The sequence below is a fragment of the Dysidea avara genome, chromosome 15 (assembly GCF_963678975.1).
Source record: "Dysidea avara chromosome 15, odDysAvar1.4, whole genome shotgun sequence".
NCBI lineage: Eukaryota > Metazoa > Porifera > Demospongiae > Dictyoceratida > Dysideidae > Dysidea > Dysidea avara.
The window spans coordinates 13,367,638-13,380,551 of record NC_089286.1 but is presented as its reverse complement, the minus strand read 5'-3'; the positions used below and the strand labels follow the sequence as shown (position 1 = coordinate 13,380,551).

The 12,914-nt window shown below is 39.8% G+C and overlaps 1 protein-coding gene across 1 annotated transcript; it reads left to right on the top strand.

The window, feature by feature from the left end:
• The first annotated feature begins 11,045 nt into the window (after positions 1-11,045).
• On the top strand, positions 11,046-12,193 carry LOC136245579 (uncharacterized). Its single transcript, XM_066037087.1, has 3 exons — positions 11,046-11,141; positions 11,198-11,332; positions 11,392-12,193. The coding sequence occupies exons 1-3, from the start codon at positions 11,123-11,125 to the stop codon at positions 12,102-12,104; spliced, it is 867 nt and encodes a 288-aa protein (XP_065893159.1). The 5' UTR covers positions 11,046-11,122; the 3' UTR covers positions 12,105-12,193.
• Positions 12,194-12,914: the final 721 nt, after the last annotated feature.

Genomic DNA, 12,914 nt, shown 5'->3' with positions numbered 1-12,914 from the left:
ATTTAATTTAACTGATAAAATTATCAGTGTACCTGCCACCTTTAGTGGCTGCACAACACTACATTACATATAAAGCAAAATTGTTTGCTTCTATTCGTTTAATGCTATATAAAATGATTTGGGATTAGATGATTATTGATAATTTAATGTTATAGTTTATTGCATAGGCTATTGTTTACTGTACTGTTTGCATTTTGCATTACCTGATGAAAGGAGCAACATACATGTTTAATTTTTGTTTCTGATACTCGTATCTTAGGATCAACAGTTTGAAGAAATCAAAAAAATGTTGAAGAATGCCAACCAACGTATTCAAGTTCTTGAGGCAGCCTCACACGTGTCAGGGAGGTACCAGATGATGTCACCGCTACCAGCCAGTATGTCGAATAGTTGGGCACCAATCATTCCACCACCAGCTAGTTTCTCATATGAGTTGTCGAGTTCACCAAATAAACAGATTTCATTGCCATCAGTCAACCCCCCACCAATTGCGCCTAACTTTGTAGGTGCTCAACAAAGAATGCCCAATTATCCAAATAGTCCCTTGATTACCACTCCTAACATTTCCAATCCTATGGGAGCTGACCTGAATGATTTTGATTTTGATTTTGAAAATGCGTTCTCCAGTGATAATAGCATGGAGCTTCAGCAAAGTGCTAGCTGTCACTCTGCCACCAACTGTGGGAACACTGAACCTATACAATACAATGGTCCGGAGCTGCTTTCTTCCACAGAAATTACTCCAATTTATGTAAAATCAAGAAACCGGTACAACTTTGCTGCGTTACTAGTTGAGAGGCTGTTTGATGTTCCAACAAGGCTTAGGTCTAACGTAACTGGACGTGGAAAGGAAAGGCTTGATCCGAACATAATTAGGTACATCAAAACAAGGATTTTTGAGTTCTATGAATGCCCTCTGTCAAACATCGACGATGAATGGAAGAAATGTATTAATGATACTGGACTGGCTTTTGTGATTAACTGTACTTTGATTCAGGTACTCAAAATATTTCATTTTAAATCAATTTTGTTAATGGTTAAAAAAAGTTGTTTTGCTCAATCAGAAGTCTTGCCATGCATTTACATCACATACAGTACTTACTCACACATCACAGTAGTTAAAACAAAGTTCATAGTTAAGTTAATATCCACTTGGTCCTCCCTTCTCCTCTATTACCTTAGGCATCACCTTTTTAAGGTGCATAATGTAACGTGTGCAGACTTCAGGTGTCAGGGTTACCCAAAATTGCTGTATTCCTTGTTTAAGCTCTTCCAAATTCTTAGGCTTGTAAATATTTCTTAAGTAAGTTTTCAAGGATCCCCATATGTTTTCGATAGGGTTAAGGTCAGGCGATTCAGGAGGAGTGGGCCACCAATTTACTCCATGCTCCTTGAAGAAATTGTCGATAAGACCACTAGCATGCTTAGGGTCATTATCTTGCTGCAGGCGATGTCCATCTGGATACTGCTCTCTTAAAAAAGGTAATAATCCTACTTCAAACACTCTTGCCAGTTGTTCTGCATTTATTATCCCAGTGAACATGATGATGTTAGTTGCCCCTCTCTTAACATGCACTTTAACAGGATCTTTGGCTCTTTGTTTTAACACCCTACGGTTAAAGCGCTTTCTAAAGCACAAGCGACTGTGATGTTCCAACTGGACTGTTGACTCATCTGTAAATAATACATCATCAAATGATTCTTCTGCTTGTAGTTGTTGTTTGCACCACAGCAGCCTCTTCTTCCTGTTCAACTAAAAGGAATACAATTAGTACATAATTTTATGGAGATATTTAGGTGAAATAATGGTGAAGTAACTAAATTATTGATTACATAATTAGCTGTTTCAATTTAATGCTCACCCCACGTAATAATTGGCAGTAGTGTGGTTTAGTGCACACATATCCTAATTCTGACAATTTCGCTTGATAGTTGGCAGTGATACATTCAGAGTGGGCCACTTCTCGATTAGCATGGAGCGGGCTCTACTTGCTGTGAGCTCGTCGTTATCGTTGAGTACTTGTGATAGAAATGACTTCATTTCATTAGTGAGCTTTCTTGGGTGCTTTCTTCGATATAAATCCATCAGTTTTCCCGTTTCGTTGTACTTTTTCATTAGGTTAAATAGTGCCTATGAACTAATCGTGATGTTTTCCTCCTTCAGTCGTTCTCTTATCTGAGCAATAGAATAGCCACTCCACCTTAACAATACTGCCCTTTGTCTCGTTTCAACATCAATACGAGGCATTGTAAATACTGTAACAGCTAACTGCGGACGTACACACAACTTCTGCTACGTACGTATCGTACACGCAGCGCAGCGGGTATGCTCGCGTGAAGAACTGCAGGTCAGGCCCATGACAGGTCATACACGTAGCTATGGGCTTACGTATTGCAACACGCACCCGAAGGTTGATAAACCTGCGGGCGATTATTTAGCTGAGTGCGTGCATGCAGCCCGCATGTGTCAAGTTAAAGTTGAGCTGTACCGTACCTCGATGACATATTAGTGATGGGTGGGGACGAGCAAAAACATTTACAGTCCCTTGAAGAAGTACTGAAACGGTTGAGTCAGAGAGCAAGTGTTTGTTCATGGCTTCAGCTGTGTCATATTTGGGCCATAAAATTGATGCAGAAGGGTTACACCCCTTACCAGACAAATTAGAAGCCATTAAGTCGGCACCAACCCCCACAGATGTGTCCGAGTTGAAATCATATTTGGGCTTGTTGACATACTATGGGAAGTTTCTCCCAAACTTGTCAACACAACTTGAACCTCTTTACCAATTCCTTGCGAAAGATATTAAATGGAAATGGAGTAGACCACAAGAAAAGGCTTTTGAGCAATCAAAGAACATGCCTGTGTCCTCTACATTTCTACCCAGAACTTCCATTGATATTGGCATGTGATGCGTCTGCTTTTGGAATCGGTGCTGTGTTGGCACACCGAATGCCAGATGGGTCTAAGAAGTTATTAGTATATATTGCTGTCATGTTTCAAAAGAAGCTCCCCTTAGTTTTAACCTAACACTCTACTTCAATTTTATAACATGTTGTTTCAGGGCAAAACTGCATGGATTGGTATGGTATATAGCTAGGTCAGCATGCACGTATGTTATAATTTAATCATGTTGACAAGGTCAAGTGTATACTAGGTTTGGGATATAATATACCTATCGAGATGATTTTCTATTATAGCAATAAAGAAAACAGTTTTTTACTCTCCAGATAATAGTGAGCTTCTTTAAGTTTTTGTAAATTCCTAAAGTATTTGGATGACATATTTATGACTATAGACTGTTTTAAATTACTTTTAGTGTATAGCTCTGCTAAACTATCCCTTGATGGTCTATGTACTAATGTATGAAAGTGTATAGTTATATTGTTTTGTGCAGATCACTCCTTATCGAGATAAAATGTCTTCATTATTGAGACATAGGTATTTTCATTATCGCACAGCATACAGGTTATAATTATAGCTGTTTTCCCTAGTGAGTGGCTTCAGTTTATATGTATTACTGGAATTTCCTGTCATTGTATTTCCATTTCCCAGCAATGAGAACAGTTTACCCATACACAGACCATTAATGTAGCCCTCTGCTTACATTATAAACAAGAGAGGAAAGCAAGTATAAAGCAACATGTTATAGTGGTTTTAAGGTGGGTGTTGTATATATATTTGTAGATGTATTTTTTGTGTTTTATTGTTCCCACAGATATAAAATTTATATATTTGTAGGCTTCTGATGATTTGTTCCGATCCTGTGTCAAAATTGGTACCCAAGAAAAGTGCACCATTACCCATCAAATCCATAATTTTGGTGGACAGTTTACATCAATAACAGCGATCAAAGTACTACTGATGGAGAAGTGTAGTGAGCAAGTACCAGACACTATTGACTTTGGTACTGGGTATTTTGACGCAGGAAAGCAATTCAAGAAGAGGTGGCTATGCTGCAGGGAAGATCTAGAGGCAATGTATAGTCATGTCAAATAAATCGATGGTTTGCCTGATCGACACAAAGGTTTGTAGTAATTTCTGCAAGCGTACGATTCAGGGTAAATCTCTGCCATATCATCCTCCATCTAAGATCTTCATGATAAGCACTGGATCATCTAGGTTCACAAGAAGTCGCCATCATACAGCTAGCTTCAGTATGTAGCTTTATAAATAGTTGCTTTGCCGCCAATAACAACGTGCATGCATATGCACGAGCACTATGCATTTCATACGAAATTGCAAGAAGTGTTAAATTCCCTGTAAAGGAGACTGCAGGTGTCCAAGTAATTTTGTAACCAATGGCCCTGTGTTAGCACCTTTGTGAAAAATGTTGGGGGTGTATTAACCCTTTGTTATGGAAAAGCCAGTTTAGCGATTCTGAACACATGTATACTGAAATCCATCCAAAGCACCTTCAATCCGGGGGCTAAAGAGCTGAAACCACTTGTCATTTTATTTAGGGGCCTAGGCATTTTGAACGGCATATCGTGTGAAACCAAGAAAGTAGCCAGGGAAACCAACCCTGCTTGGAATACACACAAGAAGTATAAAACATGCATACCTGTGATAACTTTCGTTTTGGTGGTGGTATGCCATTGGAATAAAGATTAAGAGTCCTCACATGAATGTGAGTTGATTGATATAGAGTACGATGTTATCACACATAGCAATAAGCCACCTGAGAGTATGATGTTATCTCACATAGCAGGCTTGGTTTTTATTTTCGCGTGATGAAGACGAAACAGTCTGAGACAGGCTGAGTTCCTTCGTTTTGCAGCGCGTGAGTTCTGTGTGCTACTGTGAAACTTTTTAGATGCTTGAGTAGGGTAAAGAAAGGTCTTTCAATGGTCCATATGTTGAGTGTTAATTGAAAAATAACTTGCACATGTTTCAGTTTTTTGTAATTTTATAAAAATAATTCAGGTAACAAAGGGTTATATAATTATCTATAACTATTGGATAAAATCAAATCATGGTGTCTTACACAAAATGTAAACCCACAGATCATGAGGTCTTTAACTCCATTAAGAGAGAGACCTCTGGAAAGTTCGGCTACACTCTCTAGAGAGTTCAGCTACAAACAAGTCACTGATGTAAAAACCTAACAGGTGGGTGTTAAATACAATACACTTAAAATCTGGTGGTAATGGGAAAATACTAAAAGCATGACACTTAAACTGACTTGGATATTTGTTTGGCCCCAATAATGATCCTGGAAATTCACCAATTTGAGGGTTGTGCTAAAAGCTGAGCACGAACATTATGGGATTCTTGCAGATCCGGTCACAAATTAAAAAGACAATGAATTTTGCTAGACAATAACCATGCAGAGTTGCAAGAATGGAAAAACAAGCACTGAGAAAGGTTATAACTAAACCTAAGTAGATCAGGGGTTTGACTTACAAACCATTTTGTTCAAATACAACTACTCTACCATACCTAAATAGTGACAAACAGATATTCAATGTCCTCATAGTCAGCATTAATTTAGGGTGTCAGTTTCCTGCAACTCGATGTTGGCATTGAATTTGATGCTTCTGATTATTGATCTTCGAGGTAATTCTTGCCTGCCTACATGCTTCCAGGCTGACTATTTGCCTTTTTGGAACTACCCTCCATCCATTTAATTTTAATTGTGGCGTCACCTATTGTTAAAATATTCCCAATCTGTAGTATCCAGTCTTTGTACTGCTCGCATTTAATAGACCCCTTTTAGTAAATTGCTCCGATGGCAGAGTCTCCTTCAGCATTTTCTTTGGTTGTAGACGATTGCTTTCCTTTCTTGGAGGGGCAATCCATGGCCTTGGATAAAGTTGTTCTTCTATCACCAATCACAATCTTAATTTTGGTAAACAGTATAAAAGGTACAAATGTATGGTGTGCCTTTTGTTTCAAAACTTTCATACATGCTGTGGATCCAAAAGACAAAAATCGACCCGATTTATACTTATGACTTAAAATGTCTAATGATTGTACCATTCCAACAATCTGTATTCCATCATCCACAACTCAGCATTATTCCAGTTTTAGGGGAAGACCAACCATTTTGTTGAATTTAGAAACAGTGGAACTCTTAAGGAGTAGTGGTTATACATGAGATGAGATTGCAAGTTCGCTGCAAGTTAGCAGGGATTTAAAGATTTACTGATATTTCTGATGATGAATTGGATAGTACTTTAAGGGAACTGCAGATAAATTACCCCAATTGTGGACAGCAATTACTACAGTGGTATCTGAGGCAAAAAGGTGTAATAGTGCAACGCAGAAGATTGAGAGGTGTGTAGCCAGAACTGTAGCCAGAACTGACCCAATACACAGGCATGTTCACTGGCATCAAGTTGTGACAAGACAAACGTATTCTGTGCAGCACGGTAACAGTCTATGGCATATCGATGGCCACCACAGTTTAATCCAAGGTGCATGGAGGTACTGATGGATACTCTCGCATGATAGTCTATTTGCAGTGTGCCACTAACAATCATTCTCTCACAGTTCAGACTGTTCAAGCAGGCTACAGGACAGTATGGATCCCAAACAGGGTTCAATTAGACAAGGGGGTAAGAACATACAAGTCTTCCAGTACATGATTGCAGTAAGGGGCACAGGTAGAGGAAGTCATATTGCAAGCTCATCTGTGCACAACCAGTGCATAGAGCGTCTCTGGCGTGATGTGTATAAGTGTGTATGCTCTATTTATCACAAACTGTTTTATTCAATGGAAGCAACTGGAATTCTTGACCCTGCATCTGAAATAGATTTGTTTGTATTACATTGTGTTTACCTGCCATGTATTAACAAAGCACTGACAGTTTTCTAGGGCATGGAATTTACACCCTGTGCGAATGGCTAGGAACTGGTCACCCCATCAAATTATGCTTAACAGTATGATTCCGGAAGAAAATATTTTAGGCTGATTATGGGATAGATCCTGAAGGACCTATTGTAGAAGATGATACCAGTACAGTGACAATTGTCGCTCCTGATGATGATTTAGGAGACTTCCTATCCATGATTGATACTGATACCCCATTTGATGACTTGGCAGTTCAACACTATATGTATTGCAGACAATTAATTTCAAGTATGTGATAATTAGATTTGATTTATGAGAATTTGCAGCTATGCACTGAAGTATGTACATGACAACAGTGTAATCATACATATACGTGTATATTTACATGCCCATTAAAATATTAGTGGCCTAAAGTGTTAACAGCGTGACAACTGGGTCATGACATTGTAAAAGTTTGGTCTTGAATTAAAGCTTTGATGGCAGCTATAAACAAACTTTGGTCTTCAATATGTGTTGATAGTGAAATTTGTCTTCCACATGTGTTTGCTGAAATTGTACCAGCTCCTTCATCATCTTCAAAAGTCACAAGCACTTGTCCTATTGGTGCAAGGCAACCGGTTACAAATTTTACTGCTTGAGGGCAGATGTAAAATCAGTCACTTTCTCACCCTGACCTTGGTTGCGTTGATTAAAATTCCTGGGCGTGGTCAATGGGTCTTCTTTCTTGCCAGCTCTATCTTCCAACGGTACCTTCAGCAACTTCAAATCGCCCTTAACGTCATCCTCGAGCTCCAAGTAGTAATCTAGTAGTTTACTCCTGAACAGCATTGGTATGACTGAGCTGTTTAGCGTTGCTCCTTTCTTTGGCTGTGGCGACAAACTCCAAGCAGGTCCATCCTCATTTTAGGTCCTCCGCTACTAGTTCTGGGAGTAGCAGGTCCAGCTGTGCCATAGTAGACAATGTCTTGGATGTCCAAACTAGGGTTACACACAGGCAAACAACTATACTAGCTTCGATCAGCTTGTACCGTTTACAGTATTAGCAATGAATTCCGTCCCATAGTACCAGGGTAATCGCTTAGGAAACACTCCTATCACCAATGTGGCGTTCACAAAATGAACAATACTCTTGACACTAAAGCACATGTACAATCACGTGACTCTGTTCTAATTAAGGTTACAAAGACAGTTCTAATTACAGGTTTTTGCAATTGAATTCAGCGACTTTGCAATTGAATTCATCTTGTTTGCAATTGCATTCGTCACTTTTGCAATTGAATTCGTCCCGTTTGCAATTGAATTTGTCGGTTTTGCAACTGAATTCGTCCCGTTTGCAATTGAATTCGTCGCTTTTGCAGTTAAATTCGTCCGTAACAAGAATGGCAGCTGGAGCAAACACGAAAACATGATGTAGCAGCTGCTACAAGAACTTGTTCAAGTATAACAGTAGTAAACAACTCTTTATAAGGCAATAATTCTTCCTCTACAGCCTATCCAGCAACGTTCCAAACTCTACTATGCCATTCTCGATGGGTGTGGTCACTCACGAGAAAGCTAATTAACTTGTGAGACAGCTATCAACTTGCGGACTACCAGATTACCTTCTAGTGTCTCAAGTGTAGGCTCTCCATGGCATAAATAATTCATCTCTTAATGAACGGTTGGTTTCTTGGAGCTGTTTTGTTTATGACGAATTGTAACGCAACCGTGACAAATTCCATTGCAAAACCGACTAATTCAACTGCAAAACCGACAAATTCAATTGCAAAACCGATGAATTCAATTGCAAACGGGACGAAGTCTATTGCAAATGGGACAAATTCAATCGCAAAGGTGACCAATTCAATTGCAAAAACCTGTAATGATACGTTACAATAATGTATGCAGTGTTGAGTATGTTCGATATAACTAATGTTACACACCCATGGTTATTATGCAGAAAACTGGAATGTGGTAGATGTACTTCGAATTATGTAAATGAATAAAAAATTATAGCTATCCTGTTCACCTGATAGGTAGATACAGTATGTGACTTTAAAAAGTTTACGTTTCATTTTATTATAAAGAGCGATGGTAAAACGATAAGAATTACAATGCGTAATTACGCACCGTTGCGTAATAACGATATTGCATCATTCGTAATAACGATTGGATAGTTTGCGTGCCACTTAATAGCCTTAGATACCATGCAACGAAAGTGAAGATGAATAGCGAAAGGCCTGTCGGTATGCGACGCGCTATGGCACTCGTTAATGAAGCCACAGGTGAGCTTAAACAATTAGCGGTGTTAAGTTAACCACATCGTACCTGCCCATATGATTCAATTTGTACCAAACCACAAAACCGCTAGTTGTTTTTTAGCCGTTTTAATCAGCCAGCATGGGACTGTAATGAATTTACAGAGAACTACAGCCACTATTTAATATTCTGGCCTGAAGAGGGGAGTGTCACAACCGTTGAGTCAGCTGATTTTATCTCTGGCAAAGCTGTGGATGCGGAATGCAAGGTTGGGACATATGAAGGAATGTGTGTTGCAGGAGGTAAGTACACATATCATTTATCAGACAAAACAGTCAAAAAAGAGAAACAGAGTGGTATGTATGACAATAATATAACACGGTCACATACTGTATTATATTAGGCCACATCTTATTTGTAACGGAAGGAAAACCACCGGCCCTGGTTGTCACCTCTCAGTCACCATCCTCAGCTGTCACGAACCAGTCACTATCCCCAGCTATCACCACTCAGGCACCATCAGCTGCTGTTAATTCTCTGCCATCAGTACTGACTGCCATGAGCCAGTTGTGAGCCCAAATATCAGCCAGCCACAAGCCGTCACCTCTCAGTCACCCATCCTGGTCAGCACTCAGTCATCATCCCCAACTGTCACCACCCAGTCATCAATACTAACCACCATGAGCCATCCTAGCAGCCAATTGCAAGCTACCCCTAGCCAGTCGTTACTCTTGGATGTTAATACATTCCCTTTTGTACCACCCTGTAGTACACCAGACCCTAGAAGTCATCAGATTACATCCACTGAAGCTGAAAGGGTGCTGGATGAATTACAAAACTTTGATGATTTGTATGGATGGGATCAATATGATGACCAGTAAGGGGATGATGGTTGGGATCGATATGATGACCTGCAAGAATATGAGGAAATGATGTCACTAGATGCCAGTATGTACCCACTGAAATATATAGGAATATGTACCACTCTGCGTGGGCAGTTCAAAGGCACCGCCAGTGCCATAATTTGTATATTGCACTGCTGCAGACCGCAGCGAGTGCATTATAACTTATAACGCACTGGTTGCGGTTTTTGCAATATACAGATATTGCACTGGCTGCGGTTTTGTGCAGCATAGCACAAGTGCCGGTGGCGAAGACCACTACGGCACCTCACCTAATAGGTGGAAAGACACTTCACAGATCACTCGAATTCTTTTATAGCCTGACATGTAAAGGTCGATTGTGGGCCATAATGTCACCAATACGTATAATGTTTACAAGCAGCCAATGGCGATCGAAAAATCCAACACGGGTGGCCACAACTCTAGTCTACATATATATAAACATACTTATACACCTTACTAGTCTGGTGCCATCTTAGCCCAGATTAAACTGTAGCCCACTTCGACAATGACTCAATAAAACAAATATATCATAGTTCTAAATAATACTAACCTTTACGTTCGATTGTGGTAAACAGTTTTGTCATGCCACCTGATTCGAGTTTAGCCAGTGTGAATAGTAAGAATTAGACTAGCATCGTTTAGTAGTTAGGTTTTGTTTACTTAAAACGTCTATTTAGCTCCTTTTTTTGCTCGAGAGAATCTCTATGGTGATTAGTCTGGCGCTTAGTCTATATGGCGATTGAGTGATCACGCTGGCATGCTGAGCACTACATGATGAGAGTCGAACAGCGAATGCAGGTTAGTGATATAACCCATAGCGTACTAGCTTTCAATATCTCAGGTGGCTGCAGTACTGCAGGGGGAACGTCATCGCAACGTCCGGCTTGGTTACCCACAATCGATGTTAGAAACCTGGCCTTTATAAGTGTTACAGCTGTCTTGTGAGACTCTCCCCACCTATTAGGTGAGTGGTACATAACAGTTATACAACGTGCACTCGTGCTCTGCCTGTATAAACGCACTTGCCTTCGGGCCTAACGGCCCTCAGGCTCGTGCGTTTATATCAGGCAGAGCACTCGTGGCCGTTGTATAACTATATAATAATTGTCATCGCACATTGTAATTATAGGTAATGAGAACCACCATAGCAATAACGTATCTACCAGCAATAAAACATCTTTGACAATGGTGTCACTAGATTCCGGTATGTATCCACATAAAAATATAGGAGCGTACTTCCATTGTACATTATGATTATAGGTAATGAGGACCACCATAACATATCTACTAGTGATGAAATATCTTTGACAGAGATTATGAAGAAATTTCTTAGCACGCAAAATTTGATTCTTACCCGTCTGGATAAACTAGAAAGCCAATTAGAAAGCCAACAAGGTACGGGCAGTATGTTACCAATATTATTTACAATTGTAATAATATGTTGTCAAACACAGGAACACCACTCATGTATAACATACCGACATCTAGTGCTCATCAGTCACAGTCAGGTCAAAATCAGTCATCCTCAGACCTAGGTCAACATCAGGTAATCTCAGGTCAATATCAATACCAGTCATCCTCTCGACACTCTCAACACCAGTCATCCTCTCAACACCAGTCATCCTCTCGACACCAGTCATCTTCTCGACACCAGTCATCCTCTCGATACCAGTCATCCTCTCAACACCAGCCCTCTCGACATCAGTCATCCCCTGGTCAACATCATTCACCTACTGGTCAATATCAGTCATCTTCTCACCAGCATCATGCATCATCAGGTCTACAGAGATGTATACCAATTAGGTCACTATCAAAATCAGTAATCCTACCGTCATCTGAAATAGACCATATCCCACTAGTTCACCCAGATAGAATCATAAACAAATACAGAACATATTGTACCAAAAGTAGAGTGTCCACTCTTGCACAGAGGTTAGCAGCAAAATCATATTTTGGTGATCGGATTTTGGCAAGGTGTACAGTCATGGGTTGTCGAAGTCATCCTGCACTTCCCATTGTCGAGCTGAATAGGCTGAAGGAGAAGATTTTCCAGCTATTCCCTCAGCACTGGGCAGACCCCACAACATTTGAAGACACGTGGACATCATGCTGCACTGCCATCGGACAGCGCTGCAAGCGGCTGAAAAAGACAGGCATACACAGTTAGAGTGACAGCAATTACATGAAATATTGTGTATGTATGTATATACTGTACTTGTATGATAGCAATTGCTAGCTGGACTAGCAACTATTTAATTACTGCAATTGTCTATTATATCCATAAGGTATTGGAGGTAACTCTGTGCTGTAAATACTTTGCATACCACATTGCAAGTAATTCGGCGTTACCAATACGATGATGCCACAAAATATTTGGTAGTGTGAAAAAAACGTTTCTATAGGGAAATTTCAACTAAGAAAACTAAGCTATCAAATAAGCGATAAGCTTTAATGTGTTGTAAAAAAAAAAAACAAAAAAAAACATAGCAACTAAAAACTTCCACTTCAGTGCAGGTAGAGTTCTAGCTTATTAAAGGAAATCCATGAAGCAAGCTACGAAGTTACCTCCTTTGCCTTACACTTTGTTCCGTGTAAAATCATTGTAAGCATGCTCATATGACACATACCTTTTGTTTATAGCATATTTCTAATGGTGCTGCTCTAGTCACCAACCGCCTGGTCACCATCCTGACTGCGGTGAGACTATCGCCGATTTCTTCTATCCCCTTGCATATGGAACATTCCCAGCTTGTTTCAGTTTGCTTCATTCTCTGCTACTATCTTGGGACAACGTGACAATAAAAAACTTTCGTTCTATTTAATAGATTTCACTTGACTTCTCGAACATTCTTTAAAAAAATTCTGTCCCATTAAAAAGATAGTTATTGTGTGACTTGTTCCCTCAGTTGCTCTGTCATCTACACAAGGCACAGCGACAACTAATTACTAAAGAAGTCGGTGATGAAGCAAATCAGTA

Bases quoted from the DNA above. Each gene is read 5' to 3' on its own strand.
- LOC136245579 (XM_066037087.1), top strand. The intron at 11,333-11,391 runs GTACGGGCAGTA...TGTCAAACACAG, and splicing joins CCAATTAGAAAGCCAACAAG to GAACACCACTCATGTATAAC.